Genomic DNA, 15,731 nt, shown 5'->3' on the forward strand with positions numbered 1-15,731 from the left:
CTTGTTTTCCTTTCCATTCATCCACTTTTAGTTGGAGCATTTAATTCTTTTCTATTTGAGATACTTATTGATAGGAATGTAGTTGTTACCATTCTTTATTCCTGTTTTTGATACATGTTTTTTCTTCTTAAAGAAGTCCCTCCAACATTTCCTGTAACACAGGCTTGGTGGTGATAAATTCCTTCAGCTTATTTTTGTCTGGAAAGCTCTTGATCTGTCCTTCAACTCTAAATGATAGCTTTGCTGGATAAATTATTCTTGGTTGTAGATCCTGGGTCTTCATCTTGTTGAATATTTTTTGCCAAGCCCTTTTGTCCTGCATAGTTTCTTTTGAGAAATCAGCTGCCAGTCTTATGGGTTTTTCCTTACAAGTAACTGTTTTTCTCTTGCTGTTTTTAATATCCATTCTTTGTCTTTAACCTCTGGCATTTTAATTATGATGTGTCTTGGTGTGGGCCTCTTTGGATCCTTAATTTTTGGAATTCTCTGAGCTTCCAGGGGTTTTATGTCCATTTCCTTCCCAAGTTCAAGAAGTTTTCCATCATTATTTCTTCAAACGGCTGTTCAACATCTTGATTTTCTTCAGTTACGCTGATCAGACAGATATCTGGACCTTTATTAGTGTCCCATATGCTCCTTAAATTACTTTTATAGTCTTGGCATCTTATCGCTTGCCGTTCTGATTGACTGTCCTTGGCTTTCCCATCCTCTAGATAGGGCATTTGATCCTTTTCTTTATTCACTTTGTTTATTCCTTTGTTTATTCCATTTAATATACTTCTCGGATAATGTATTCTTCATTTTAGACTAGTTCCTTTTTATAATTTCCATTTCCATTTTTATGTTTTTTCTCTTTGTTGAAGTTCTCACTGAATTTAACCAAAAGTTCATCGAGCATCTTTATAACCAGTGTTTTGAAATCTGCATCTGTTAGATTACTTGACTCCATTATATCTGGGTCTCTGTTCTGTTCTCTCATATGGTTTTTGCTTCTTTGTCTTCCCATTTTGGCTGCCTTTCCGTGTCTATTTCTATGTACTAATAAGCAAAGCTCCTAAGTCTCCCGGTCTTATTAATGTGGTTTTGTGAAGTAGGTGTCCAGTGGCACAGTCCTGAGAGGGGTTCAGCTACAGGCCAAATTTAGCTCAAGCCTCTGCCCCACCAGGGCCACCTGTTAAGAATTAGCAAGCAATCCACAGATGCTTATAGTTGCCTCAAAAGGCCACGCTAAAAACCAAGGCCAGTTGCCTCCAGTGTGAGTCTAGGCGCTGCTCGGCAAGGAGCACCTGACTCGCTGAGGATACACCTGGATGTGGCTTGGGTGGTGCCACGGGTTGGGGGAGGTGGGGTTTCAGGGAATCCTCTGGGCAGAGTGACCTTTGTTATCCAGTCTGATGACCTCACGGCAATGGCGGAGCTGTGTCCACGCACTGGGAGAGGGGAGGGCTCAGCAAGGAACAATGGATACCACTGGCACTTCTTTACAGAGCGAGTCTCACCTAGGCCCTCACTCTGACAATGTCTCCCTGTAAGTCCCTGGTGCCCCCTGTGCACAGCTGAATCGGTACTGGTGCTCAGAGCAAGCAGGTCTGTCACCGCGAAAATCCGCTCGCGGACGCGGCCCCTTTAAGAGGCATCTGCCGTTGCCGCTGCCGCTGCCGCTGCCACAGCCTCTGTCTCACTCAGCTGCTCAAGACCGGGCCGCCCCGTGTCCTCACCCCGTCCTACCTTCTGCCATCGCAGGGTGATTTCTTGGATTTCTCCCTAGTTGTATGGCTTGTTCATCTAGATCCAGGTGATATTTCCTTGCTGCTACTCCTTGTTTCCGTCACAACTTTGATTTGGTCGCCAGAGGGATGAACAGAGCCTCTATCATCTAAGCCTTTTTGGTTCTAATCACTGGGCCTCCAAAATTTTAGGAGCATTTAGGCCTTGCCTTAATTTGGGTTCCCAGGAAGAAGACTCTGGGACAAGGATTGGGGTGCAAGTGGTTTACTTGGGAGGTGCTCCCAGGAAGCCCCAGAAGGAAGAGGGGTATGAGATAAAAAACAAAGCACCCGAAGGACACATTGTCACCTAAGTTACCACTGTGGATCACTGGAGCTTCCTCCCCCTGGGGACAGGGAGGCAGTGTGGCCCTCACAGCTGGTGTCTACCCATCAAGTCCCACCCGCTGATGGTTTGGGGCTCCTCTCAGAGGCATAAAGTCTCCCACACTTTACTTGCCATGAGATGGCGCAGGGCTGGTCCTCCAGAGGACACCCTCAGATGGTTGCAGATCGCCCTATGCACTACAACCACAGGACCCGAGGAGATGGCTAGGACCACATTGTCTGCTCCAGGCCTTTCCTGACAGTAGCTCCCCAAGAGGCCCCCTGAGTTCACCCCCATTCTGGAAGGCTTCTCTGCCAGAAAGTCCAGACCCAGATTCCTCTTTTAATAATAATTAATAATAATGATAATGGCCTCACCATCACACATAGAATTGCACTAACCTTATAACCACCTGACCAAATATAAACAGAGAAGTCTTCATTTCATTTTACAGACAGGAAACTAGCTGAGTCTCAAAAAGGGCATCCCAATTTTACTTATGTATGTAACAGTTTGTTAAACAGTTCAAGCCCAGAGAGCCTAGGGGGATGATCTGAAGTTAATTTGAGGAGCTCTCTGCACCACGCAGTCCACCCCTCAGGGGCTGGTCACCCTCACACATCCACACTCCCGAGCTTTCAGCAGAATCACATCGATGCCGCTGCCAACCACGGTACTCCGGGCAAGTCAGTCAGCCTCTCTGAGCTCAGCCTGCTTAACTGTCCAATGGGATAATAATACCCACCTTGAGAGAGAGAACATAAAAATGTGCCAGTATCATGCCCGCATGTATACAGTTGGCGCTCAAGAGTGACTGCTGCTAGTGTAGTAAGTGCCATGTCTGCCGGCACCACCATTGTGCATTATCATGATCAGAGCTGTCAACAAAGCAGTGGATCAGAATTTTTGCACTCCAAATTCCAACTCCATTCCTTTCCCCATTTCTGCCCCCACCTCTGGCCTCCTGGCCTTTGGACATGACAGAGAAGGATTTGCCACAGTGGAGTGAGGAGGGAGGAAATGAGGGTGCAGGTAGATGGGGGCTGAGACTGGCAGAAGAGAATGGACTTGAGAGAGGCCCACTCTGTATCTTTCCTCCCAACCCTACCAGTTGCCCTAACGTCCAGTCAGGATCACAGGGGGGCAGGGCAGATACCATGGAGGTGGGGGAAGGGGGACCCACCAGAGTTCTGGACCAAACCAAAACTTCTGGGCTGGCAAGGATGTCACAAGGAAGCTGGGCTGGTCCAGGAATTCCCAGGGATGAGGAAAGAAAGCAGGTGACCCCCAAAGGGTTGGGGCCACCCATAAAGCTGCACCTGGTCTAACTCGCTCCGCATGCCTTGCTCACTCCCAGTGATCACCCTTCTCATCTTCCTGCGGCGGCGGCTCCGGAAGCAGGCCCGCACCCACGGCAAGAATGTGCCGGAGATCCACGAGCAGCTGGTCACCTACGACGAGGAGGGCGGCGGCGAGATGGACACCACCAGCTACGACGTGTCGGTGCTCAACTCGGTGCGCCACGGCGGGGGCAAGAAACCACGGCCAGGGCTGGACACACGGCCGTCGGTGTACGCGCAGGTGCAGAAGCCTCTGCGGCGCACGCCCCCTAGCGCACGCGGGGGCCCAGGGGACATGGCTACTGTGATCGAGGTGAAGAAGGACGAGGCAGACCACGACGGCGGCGGCCCGCCCTATGACACGCTGCACATCTACGGCTACGAGGGCTCTGAGTCCATTGCAGAGTCCCTCAGCTCTCTGGGCACCGACTCCTCCGACTCAGACGTCGATTATGACTTCCTCAACGACTGGGGGCCCAGGTTCAAGATGCTGGCAGAGCTCTATGGCTCAGACCCCAGAGAGCAGCTGATGTATTAAGGGGGCCACAAGCACCTGGGCCTGGAGACCCAAACCATTGCAGCTTCAGCCAGTCGGACACCAGGACCTGAGGCCTCGAATTATAGCACTGAAACCCCAGCTCAGCAGCCTTTCTTTATGGGTCTCAGAGACCTCACCACCTTGGGTAGCAAACTCCAGGTCCCTGAAGTGTCCAGGAACCTATTCAGTGATGGCTACCTCCAAAAGGCTGGAAAATCCCAGCTAGTGTTCTGCCTGGGCTTGGATGTCCACATAACCCTGTCACCAGGTACCACAATCCAACTCAGACTTTCTCTGGCTCCTCAAAGCAGCTTATGGTCAGCTTCCAGGGAGAGGTCTTCCCCTGAGGTCCCGGGTGAGGCTGGTGAGTCCTGGGGGCCTGTCTGCCTGGAGGCAAAGGGCAGGACAGCATGATCTGTGGCTGACACTCCCTGCTGCCCAGTCCCAAAGGAGACTGGGACTGTCCATCACGCCCACCCTGCTTCAACTTCCTCACATCCTCCCAAGTCCCCCACCACTCCTGGGCCCCTCCCCTGGCCTGTCAAGAGGGAGGAAGGGGCCCTTGGCAGCTCCCAACTTTGGGTCCTGGGGTGACCTCACTTGCCTGCCACACCAATAACTGTGCTGTACTGAGCGTTGAAAATTCAACCAAAATCAGGGAAATGGCTTGCCTAACTTTGAAGCAACTGTGAATTCATCCTGAAGGGACAGTGGAGACCAAGTGTGACAGCTCATAGGGTGAGAGCCACTTCCACACCCACATCCTCTGGAGAAGGCCTGGAGTAGCTGTGACCCCAGTTTGGACTCATTGACACCCCTCTAGTTTCGCCTGAGAAGTGGGAACACACGTTTCCAGAGCAGGACACCTCTCCCCATCTCTGCCTTGCCTGTTCGCTCATTCACGCTCTCTCTTTTCTTTCTCTCTCTCTCTTCTCCTTATCTCTTGACTTAGAGGCACCCACAGCAACTAGCAACTCTGGCCAATGTCCAAACCGAAACATGACTGCACAATGGAGCCGTGCCATTTGCCTTTACACCTCGTTGTTGCCACATCTCAGGGAACCCCAGCAGGGCCTCATCCTCGGCGCACCCTGCAAAAGGCAAGGCCCCTGCCCTGCCCCAGCCGTGTAGTCCTGTGTGCATCTCCCACTTCCGGCCACATATGGAACATTCCACTGCAAACACACCTTGGAGAAGAGGCATCACTCAACGGGAAGGGGGCGGGGAAGGGGGCAAACCCTCCAACTCACCCTTGGTCATGACTGAGGTTCCCACTTTGGGCAAGGACCCTCACACTTCAGGGGACTGTAGATAACACTGTCTTGTTTTTAACGAGTAACTAGTTTTTCATAATTTTTTTTTTTTTTTTACTAATAATACTTACATGTTTCTAGCTCTCACAAAAATATAAGAGTTTTGCATAATAAGCAAGTTACTTTTTAGGTTAACAATTTAACGGGTTTTTTTAGTTGGATAAATGAATTCCTGTAACCGATTTCTTATCATTATAATAACTGCTCTAGAGATAATGACTATATAATGACCGCACTGGTGCATGAGACATACTGTATTTTTTTATATCGAAATAAAGAAAAATCTTGAAATGCTTCTATTTCCAGAACAGAGAGAGCTCATGTGAAATACACACACACACACACACACACACACACACACACACACACACTTCACTACGATCATGAGAGAAACCCAGACAACAGGGACATTGCCAGCCAGATTTCGGAGAACACTCCCCACAGAAGAGACGGCTGAGAGAGAATCACAAGGGATATCTAGTCTAGCCCCGTCTCCTCCCAGAACCCCATACCATCACCCAGGCTCTTTACATGCCCCCCAACCCCACCCTACACACCAGACAAGGACCTCTGGCAGCTGGAGCCACAAATGAAGAATGAGGGAGGTGAGATCCATCAGCAACGATGGAGGAAATCAAACTCCAATTAGCTGGTTGGCAACAGTGATTGAGCAGCTGGCACTTCACGGGGATGTATGGACCCCAACATTGGGATCCTAGCTGAAAAATCTCACAATCAATAGAAGCAGATGCCTCCATGTCAGACTTGGGTCTTGAACTGGGGAGGTTGGAGATGAAGCCCACTTATGCATGGCCCCTGCCCCTTGACCCCTGCCAGCAGGGTTTTCTAGGCAATGTGTCCTCCGGGAACAATATTTTGCAAACTGTGCTCTGCACAAACACTACTTTTTGAAGCTTTCAGAGACCAATTTGTCTCGATTCCAATTTTTACTCTAATTTCCCTTGTGATTTCTTTTTTTGATACATTGGTTATTTAGGAATGTATTAATTTCTACAATTTTGTGAATTTTCCAAATTTCCTTGTTATTGACTTCTAATTTCATTCCATTATGGTCAGAGAACAGAATTTTTAATAATTTCAATCACTGTAAATTACTTGAGACTTGTTTTATGCCCCAGGATATGTTTTATCCTGGAGAACAGTCCACGTGCACGGGAGAAGAGCACGTATGCCACTGCTGGCGGGTGGAGTCTCCGACAGGTGTCTGTCAGGGCTTGTTGGTTTATCGTGTCGTTCAGGTTTATCTCCTTGTTGATCTTCTGTCTAGTCTCTCCATTATTGAAAGCGGGGTGCTGAAATCTCCAACTATTATTCTTGAATTGTCTATTTCTCCCCTCAATTCTGTCAGTTTTTGCTTCATGTATTTTTGGTCTCTGCTGTAGGGGCATATAGATTTTTAATGGTTGTATCTTCTTGAAGGATTGACCCTTTTACCATTAGAAAATGTACCTCTTCAGATCTAGTATGAATTTTTATCTTAAAGCCTATTTGGTCTAATATTAGAATACTCACTCCAGCTCTCTTTTGGTTACTGTTTACATAGTACATCTTTTCCATCCTTTTACCTTCAATCTATTTGTGTCTTTTAATATAAAGCATATCTCTGTGGACAAAATATAGTTAGATCCTAGCAGTTCACCCATCTTGCCAGTCTCTGCTTTTCGATTGGAGTGTTTAATCTTTTCACATTTAATGTAATTACCTATAAGGTAGAATTTACGTCCGCCATTTCCTATTTATTTTCTATGTGTTATGTTTTTTGTTCCTCTATTACCCTAATACTGCTTTCTTTTATGTTAAAGATATTTTGTAGCATACCATTTTGATTATCTTGTCAAATCTTTTAGTCTCTTTTTTAAGTTTATTTTCTTAGTGGTTCCCTTGAGAATTATATTTAAAATCTTAACATATAACAATCTAGTTAGAATTTGTACCAACTTAATTTAAATAGTGTGCAAAATCTTGCTCCGCCCTCCTTTGTATTATCATTATCATACATATTAATTTTTGTACATTGTACGCTCATCGACAGAGATTTATAATTATTGCTTTGTGCAGTTCTTCTAAATCTTTTCCCATAGGAGGGAAAAGTCATAAACAAGAAAATATCAAACAGTCTTTTATATCTACCTATACTACCAGTTACCTTTACTGATGGTCTTTATTCCTGTGGATTCAAGTTACTGTCTTGTGTTTTTATTTCAGCCTGAAGGACAGACTTCCTTTAATATTTTCCTGTAGGGAAGGTCTGCTAGTGGAAATTCTCTCAATTTTGTTTATCTGGGAATGTCTTGATTTCCCCTTTATTTCTGAAGGAAAGTTTTGCTAGATAGAGACTTCTTGGTTTATACACTTTTCTTTTTAGCACTTTGAATGTCAACCCATGGTCTTCTGGCCTCCCTGGCTTCTGACAAGAAATGACTGTTAATCTTAATGAGGAAAGTTTATATGTGATAAGTTGTATATCTCTTGCTGCTTTCAATATTCTGCCTGTCTTTGATTTTTCGATAGTTTCATTATGATGTGTCTAGGATCATTTCGAAAGTAAACTCTTATTTTACTTGGCGTTCATTGAACTTCTTGGATGTGTAGATGAATATTTTTATCAAACTTGGGAAGTTTGGGGCCATTGTCTCTCCAAATGGTCTTTTTGCCTCGTTCTCTCTTCTCCTCTGGGACTCAGATTACACATATATGAGAATGCTTTCTGATGTCCAACAGTATCTAAGGCTCTATTCATTTTCATTTTTTTCTTTGTTCCTCAGGCTAGATAATCTCAATTGACCTATCGACAAGTGTGCTGATCCTTTCTTCAGCTAACTGACATCTCATCTTAAGCTCTTCTAGTGAATATTTTTTATTTCACTTTTATTGTATTTTCAACTCCAAAATTTCTATTTGGTTCTTCTTTTAGTAATTTATGCCTCTTTATTGATATTCTGTTTGGTGAGACATCATTCTCATACTTTTCTTTAGTTTTTAGACATGGTTGTTTTTTTTTTTTAGTTCTTTGAACATAGTTTAAAGTCTTTGTCTAATGAGTCCAACATCTGGGTTTCTTCAGAGATAGATAGTCTCTCTCTATTGATTGCCTTTTTTCCTGTGAATGGGCCATATTTGCATGTCTCATAATTTTTGTAGAAAATTGCATATTTTAAATAATATAATGTGTCAACTCTGGATACCAGATCCCTGTTCCCCAGGGATTGTTGTTGTTACTGGGTTTTGGTTGCTGCTGCAGTTTATTTAGTGGCTTTCTTAAACTAATATCCTAAAGTTTACACATTTTGTTGCGCATGGCCACTGAAGTCTCCGCTTGGTACTGGTCTGCTAATGATTGGCAAAGATTCTCTTAAATGCATTTGCTGAGAGGCTCTGTGTGTGTGTAGGGGATTCCTTCAAGGCTCAGGCCAGCAGTTTACAGCTCTGCCTCAGCCTTCACTTTCTGATTGCACAGAGCGTTGAAGTCAGCCAGAGTTGAGAGCTTAGGGCCTTCTTGGGTGTTTCCCGAGCATGAACACAGCCTTACACGTGTGATTCTTTTAGATTCTCAAGAATATGCCAAAGTTTTCAAAGCCCTCTGTGGACAGCTCATTCACCAACTTTTCCTTTTAAGATTTTTGATCAGCTTCTTGTTTGCCCCAGCTGTTATCACTGCCTCGTGCAGCTTCAATGTAAACAATTGCCACTGACGTTTTTCAATAAATGCCCTCAGGAAAAAAAAAAAAGGCTGTTTGCATTGAGCAAGTTTCAAGTCAGATTAAATAAACACAACCTCTCAAAGAGGTCTTCTAGGGAAAATGATGACAGTTATCTGGGAACTGGATTTTGGAGGAGCTCCAACCCTGGTTTGCCCCTTCCAGGGGCTGCTAGGATGCTTATTTTTACTGTGATTATGGAGCTATTGAGTTTCGAGGCTACCACAGGGCTGGAAAGAGGAGAGTAGGATCAGGGTAAGTTAAAACACCTCCGAGTTCACTGTTCTTACCAAGATATAGCCATTTTCTTGAGTAAACACTCCCCAAATTGTTGTAAGCCTTTGGTTAATTTCCAGAGTTCTGAAAAAGTGGATCTTGACAATTTTTCCACTATTCTCATTGCTTTTATGGAAGAAAGGATTTCCTTATTCCGCCATTCCTGCTGATGTCACTCCTTCATGCTGGTTTTTGAGCTCAGTTTGCCTACCTGGCTAAAGTGCCTGCTCCATGAACTCCCCAACTCTTGCAACCCATGAGATCTGTCCTCTACCTCCTCCTCCTCCAAGAAGCCTCCTAGGCCTCAAGTCACCTTCAGATCAGGCAGTCCCTAGTCCTCCAACCCTCCAGTGGGGCCTGGCTCTGAGCTCTTGGTCACCCTGGCCACCTCCTCTCTTTGGCTCCTATTTACCCTGAGGTGGGAGGAGGGATCCTCCTGAAGGTAGAGGGTTTGTCTCTAACTTTGGAGCCTTTAGTGGACACTACCATAGGGCACAAACCCAGAGCTCCCTGGAATCTGCTTACCACACTGCACGTACCTGCTCCAGCCAACCCCTGGCATGGCCAAAGTGATAGGGGCAGCAGGGGCTTAGAGCACTTCCCTTCCTCCAGGTTCAACCTATGAGGCCAGTATGGTATGACCTTCATCTCATAGATAACTAAAGTAAGACCTAGAAAGGGGTGCGATGCGGCCAGAGCCACGCAGCAAGGTAAAGACCGAGTTATGGCTAGAACCTGACTCCAGGACAACGTGAATCTGCAGGAGAATTCTCCAGACCTGGGTGGAGACTGGAGGCTGGACTAGGAAACGCCATCCAGGCCCGCAGTGCTGGTTATGGGAGAAATGACCACTAGGGGGCGCGCGTCATTAATAAATGTTCAACCCTCATCTGCATTCCCAGTGCAACGCACACCACAGGCTCTAAGGGTCCTGGACCTTCACAGAGAACCTAGATCAGAGAGGCGCCTCGTAGGCCCGCCCCATAACCTTCCTACCTTCCCACTCCGCGCCTCCCCTTATGCCAGACTCTGATGGGGAAGAGAGAGTCAGGGACCTAGTTCCCCGCCTCCCGGAGAGGATGGCTTACCTGCCACCTCTCATAGCCCTGTTGTCGCCTAGAATCTCAATCACGAGAATTTCAATCGCAGGGAGTAGCTGGCCCTGGCCGTGTAATCCTTGCTTATGAGGGTCACAATACACCCTCCTGGCACCAGGTAATCCTTGCTTATGAGGGTCACAATAATCCCTCCTGGCACCAGGGGCCCTGCCTCAGTTCCACATCCAGCCACCCTGGTCTACCCAGGCCTGCTTTCACCAAGCCAATCCTGGAGCACTGACTCGGCCAGAAACAGTAGCCATCTCTAAGTGCCTAGTTCCATAAGAATCTTTATAATAAATCCTACTGTCCTAGAGGTAATAGGTTGAGTCACCAAAATCAAAACCCCAGACCACCCAACAATCCATAGAAGTCATGTACAGGGCATATCTGTCACCATGTTAATTTCAGGTTATGTACAAGGAAAAAAATGGGAAAAATAGAAATATCCAACAATAAGAAACTTTTGGAAGATCCATAAAATAATACGGTCAGCCATTAAAAGTCGAGTTCTGACACAGTGATCTTGAGCTGAACTCAAGGTCAAGCAAAAAGGCAGAACCCAATGAATTATATAGTCAGATCCCAATTTTTTTACTAGTATTCATCTCTAGGTTTTAGAATTATGAAGAATTTTTCTTTTCTTCTTAATTCTATTTTCCAAATTTTCTATAATCAACATGCATTGTTTATAGTCAGAAAAGATGTTATTTTAATGTTAATTTGTAAACACTTTCTCCTCATTGAAAAACAATGAATTCAATAAACAAAGTTTGCCCCAAATATCATTTTTCTAAACATTGAAAGTTTTTGTTTAAAATGTTTTTAGTTTACTGTCTATGAATGCAACAGATACTTTTTTAAAAATTAGCTAAATAGCTTTTAAAATCATTACTTTTGAACCCACTAAAACTGTAATTGGAGGGTTAATTTATTGGGATTTTTTTTAACTTCTAAAAGTACTTCTTTGAACTCGGTCGTGTGGGGCCTATACCTCTTAGCCTTTGGAGTTCTTTAACCTGAAATTTCCAGCAACTTTCTGGATCAGTCCACGGATGAGTTAAATCTGATTTCCAGCACGTGATCCCATAGGATTCTACAATGCACAGACATAGGCTACATTACTCTTTCTCAAAGATATAAGAGAAACGACTGGGACCAATTTTCCACAGCCCATCATCCAGAGGCTATCTGGGGATGTCTGAGAAAACTGAGTGTGCACCAATACTCAGGACTTCACAAGACCTTACAATGTGTAGAAACTGCAGTTAACCTTTGGTGCTCCCGAGTAATGGTTGCTGGAGGGATGTTTAATGATGTCACACAGGAAGCTGTGCAAGGGGGTTGTTTTCAAAAGGGACTCTGAACAGGAAGTGCGTTTTCACATCAAAGGAAGAAACTCTACCTTTGAGCTCAGGGAACCAGAGAAGGCTTTTCCTGGCTAAGCAGATGGAGACCTACCGGCATAGGGTACTCAGCAGGAGACTGAAAAGCCCCACCTGGGACACCACATAAAGCAGCCAACACTTTGCAGAACATAGGAAAGAGTGAAAAGTGATCTGGGGGCTTTTTTTTTTTTTTTTAACCAACTGTGGGTACAATAGCAATGAAATACTGCTGAGTAATAAAAGGAAAGAAACATTGATACATGCAACACCTTGGGTGAATCCTAAATACATTATGCTAAGTAAAAGAAGGTAGATGCAAAAGACGACATATTGTTATGATCCCATTCATAAAACATTCTGAAATATGATCCCATTCAGAACGGATTAGGGCTTTTAGGATTTGGGGTGGAGGGAGGATTTGACTAACAAAGAGAAGCTGCATGAGGGAGGCTTTCAGGGCGATGCAACTGTTTGAGATGTTTTTTGTAGTAATGGTTACACAAGTCCATGCATTTGTCAGAATCAGAACTGGACTCCAAAAAAAGTGAATGGTTATATAAATTAAAAGTAAAAAGAATTTAAATCAACAATTTTTTAACTAGAGAGATATTTGATCAGGGTCTGTCTCACTTTACATGATCAATTTATTGGTCACTTCACTGGTACACAAGGTCCAAGTGTATGCACTTACTTATTCGTTCATCTTTCTTTCTACAATACCTGTGGAACTATGTGCCGAAGTCCCTTGATTCTATTCCTGACATCTCTTGAAGCCCTCTCCTTCTCTCCTCATTGTCCCAGCCTTAGCTGGGGACATTTTCATTCTCTCTACTATGGTATTCCCAAAATTTACCAATTGCTCTTCCTATCTCTAGCCTCAATTTTCACCAGCCATTCTCCTGCTAGCACTGAAATGATTTTTCTAAAGTGTGAAGATATTGCGCTCCCTTGCTTAAAACTCCTCGACAGAATTTTTCAAAGCTTCCATGGCTCTCTACTGCCAGACAACAGAACCCAAACTCTTCAGCCCAGAACCCAAGGCCCTGCATGATCTGGCTTCTCCTTAACATTTTCATCTCTTTATTGTCATATCTGCTCTCATGATGTGCACATCGTATTAAACTTTTAGCCTCTCCTCAGACATACGGTGGATGGTCTTATTAGTCAAAATATATACTGCCCTTCTCATGGGAAGATTCCACATCCCTAACCCATTGATGTCAAGGTTGGCCAGGTGACTCGCTTTGTCAAATAAAATGTGAGTGGAAGAGACATTTGCATCTCAGAGCAGAAACTTTAAGAGCTGCCCCATGGTTCCAATGTCTCTCTTCTCTCTACCACTAGCAATGAATCACGTAGCCTAAGGGAAAAGTAAACCACTGTGGTAAGCCACTGAGATTTGGGGGTTGTTTGTCACCAAAGCATAATTTAGCCTAAGATGACTTAAACACTCTATGTAAACTCCATTATTGTTCACTTTGTTACCTCTGTGGATATAGACATATGGTTGGCATTCACTACATATCTGTTGAATGAATAAATATAATGAGCTCATGAAGGAACACATGACCACAGGGCCTGTGCGCATGCTACTCTCTCTGTAAAGAGAGACCATCTTTGCTTCTTCACTTGCCCAGCTCCTCAAGTCCAACCTCAGACATCTTCCTCCAAGGAGCCTTCCCTGCCCTTCCCTGCCCTTCCCTCTCTCCTCCCTAAGGCATCATAATAATCGTCTGTCTCCCTGCCCTGACTATGAGATTCTTTGGCAGGATCAGGTCTGCCTCCCCTTAGAGGTCCTGTGCCAAGCACAGAGTCTGGCCCAGAGAAATTAGGTGGATGAATGAATGCTGGACCAATGGTGTGGGGAGTTTTGCATTTCTTCCAGTAGCTTTCTGTACTCCAGGCCTCTGCACAGGCTGTTTCGCCACCAGCAGCATCAGGCCCTTCCCTGTTTATCAGTCTAACTATCCTAAATCCTTCAGCATTACCCACCCCATCCACTGCACATCCCTGTCACAATTAAGGCACTCCTCCATTGTTCCCACAAACTTAATATGTCCCTCTACAGAGCCCTTGTCACATGGTGCTGAGGTCTTCTATGGCCTCTCTCTCTCAGCATTCTGAGGTCAGGGCTTCATTCTGATTCATCCCTATGTCCTCATGGCTAGTACTTGATAACAATGACAGCAACCACAAAAACAATAATAATAACCATCAAGAGCTTACTCTGCTCAAATGAATGGATGAATGAATATTTTAGTGAATGAATTAATGTGAATAGGTTCTTGCATGTTCTTCCATCATCCTCGGAAAGCCCAGCCTCATTATTGGAGGATGATTCTCTGAATGTGACAGGGGCTGAGCTGACTGACACTTTGTTACCACAGTTTACTCCTCTACCAGGACTCAGCTCCTGTCCCTAACCTCATGGGCCACATGACCCCATCACTGGAGACTACATGAAGCTATAACAGTCGGTGCACAGCCCCACCTCTCAAATCCACCATCTACTTTCCCCAACGGACTTGGCAGAGGTGTCCCAGAGTACGTGACTCCAAGGAAATGTGAGCACCAGTTCTGCCAGCCCTGGAGCCTCCTCTGATCTGTTACCAACAAAGGACAACTGGCAGATGGGAGGAATGGTGATATGCAGAAGAGGAGGAGGAGCCAGAAGGAATCTGCATCCATCTTGAGGTCAATGTGCATGGCTAATTGCATAATTGACCGCAGATGTGATTGGGAACTATGACTATGACAGTGAACACCCAAGGTCAAGAAGTACTAATCACCTCCACATGCCTTCCTCCTCTGACTCTTGCTCCGGAGAATCCCAAAGGAAGCAAACAAAATGAGAGGGGAAAAGGAAAAGAAGCACTTATCCAGAACTCACCGCAAAGGCAGACCTCCAGAAACTTTAATCATCTGGAAACCAACCAGGAACCGGAAGCAAATAAAAAAGCTTCTATGTAATTGATCAGTACTCATCGGAGATGTCAGGTCACAAAAGCAAGGAAAGAAGGAGAAACTCTTACAGACTGGAAGAATCTCAGGAGGTACAATGATGTGGAGATCCTGAAGCAGATCCTGAAACAGAAAAGGAACAGTAGATTAAAAACTAGTGAAATTTACATAAGGTACAATAATAGTATTGTACCGATGTTAATTTCTTGGTTTTGGTCATTGTACTACGGTTATGTAAGATGTTATCATTAGGGGAAGCGGGGTGAAGAATATACATGAACTCTATTTTTGCAATTTTTCTCTAAGTCTAAAATTATCTTAAAATAAAAAGGGTGTTTTGTTTTGTCTTCTAAAGGACTTCTACGCAGCCAGCAATGTCCTAGTAAGAATGCAGTCATTCTCACCAAACCTGAGTTTGCCGAATTGTCTGTGAATATAGCTTATTTATTTAGCAATCATGGATATTGTTCTCTGAAGAAACCTACAGTTCTTCTGTGAAGCTTAGAAGTATGAAATGGAAGGAGGAGGAGAGCTAGAAGTGACATGCTGGGAAGTGGCAGGGAGAGAGAAAGAACCACGACAATGCAGTTTGGGGCCATTTAGTGCAAGGGCAGATCCACCTGTGCACCTGAGGCACCTCTGGAGGCAGCTCCCCGTTCCAGCGCAGTTGCTGGCATCTCTGTGATCCAACTCCACTTGTGTCGCGAGTGTATGTGGAGCCCTGAGCAGGCCCTGAGCTGAGGACACAGCATTAAACGAGACTGTGCCCCTGCCCTCACAAACGGGGAAACATGTACACACAAACACATGAGAAAATCTTATACAATTCCTATCATCTTGAAATGTGAAGTGCATGATGGGCTATTAATTGAACCTGAAGGAAGACGAAGTCAACAAAGCCCCCGAAGAAAAGCCCCCAAAGAAGGGGGGTTGGGGATGTTAAGAGGTGACTAGGGCCCAGGGGGTGAAGTGGAGAGTGGTTGGAATAGAACGTAGAGAGGTGGG

General features: G+C 45.0%; 1 protein-coding gene across 1 annotated transcript in view; it reads left to right on the forward strand.

Moving 5' to 3' along the window:
• The window catches only part of CDH5 (cadherin 5), a 33,996-nt gene extending 28,412 nt beyond the window's left edge, over nucleotides 1–5,584 (forward strand). The window contains exon 12 of the mRNA XM_039888522.1: nucleotides 3,408–5,584. Within this exon, the coding sequence (XP_039744456.1) occupies nucleotides 3,408–3,972 (565 nt within the window). The 3' untranslated portion in view covers nucleotides 3,973–5,584. The remainder of the gene's footprint in view (nucleotides 1–3,407) is intronic.
• The last annotated feature ends 10,147 nt before the right edge of the window (nucleotides 5,585–15,731 follow it).

This window comes from Pteropus medius, unplaced genomic scaffold (assembly GCF_902729225.1).
Source record: "Pteropus medius unplaced genomic scaffold, Ma_sr-lr_union100, whole genome shotgun sequence".
Taxonomy (NCBI): Eukaryota; Metazoa; Chordata; class Mammalia; order Chiroptera; family Pteropodidae; genus Pteropus; species Pteropus medius.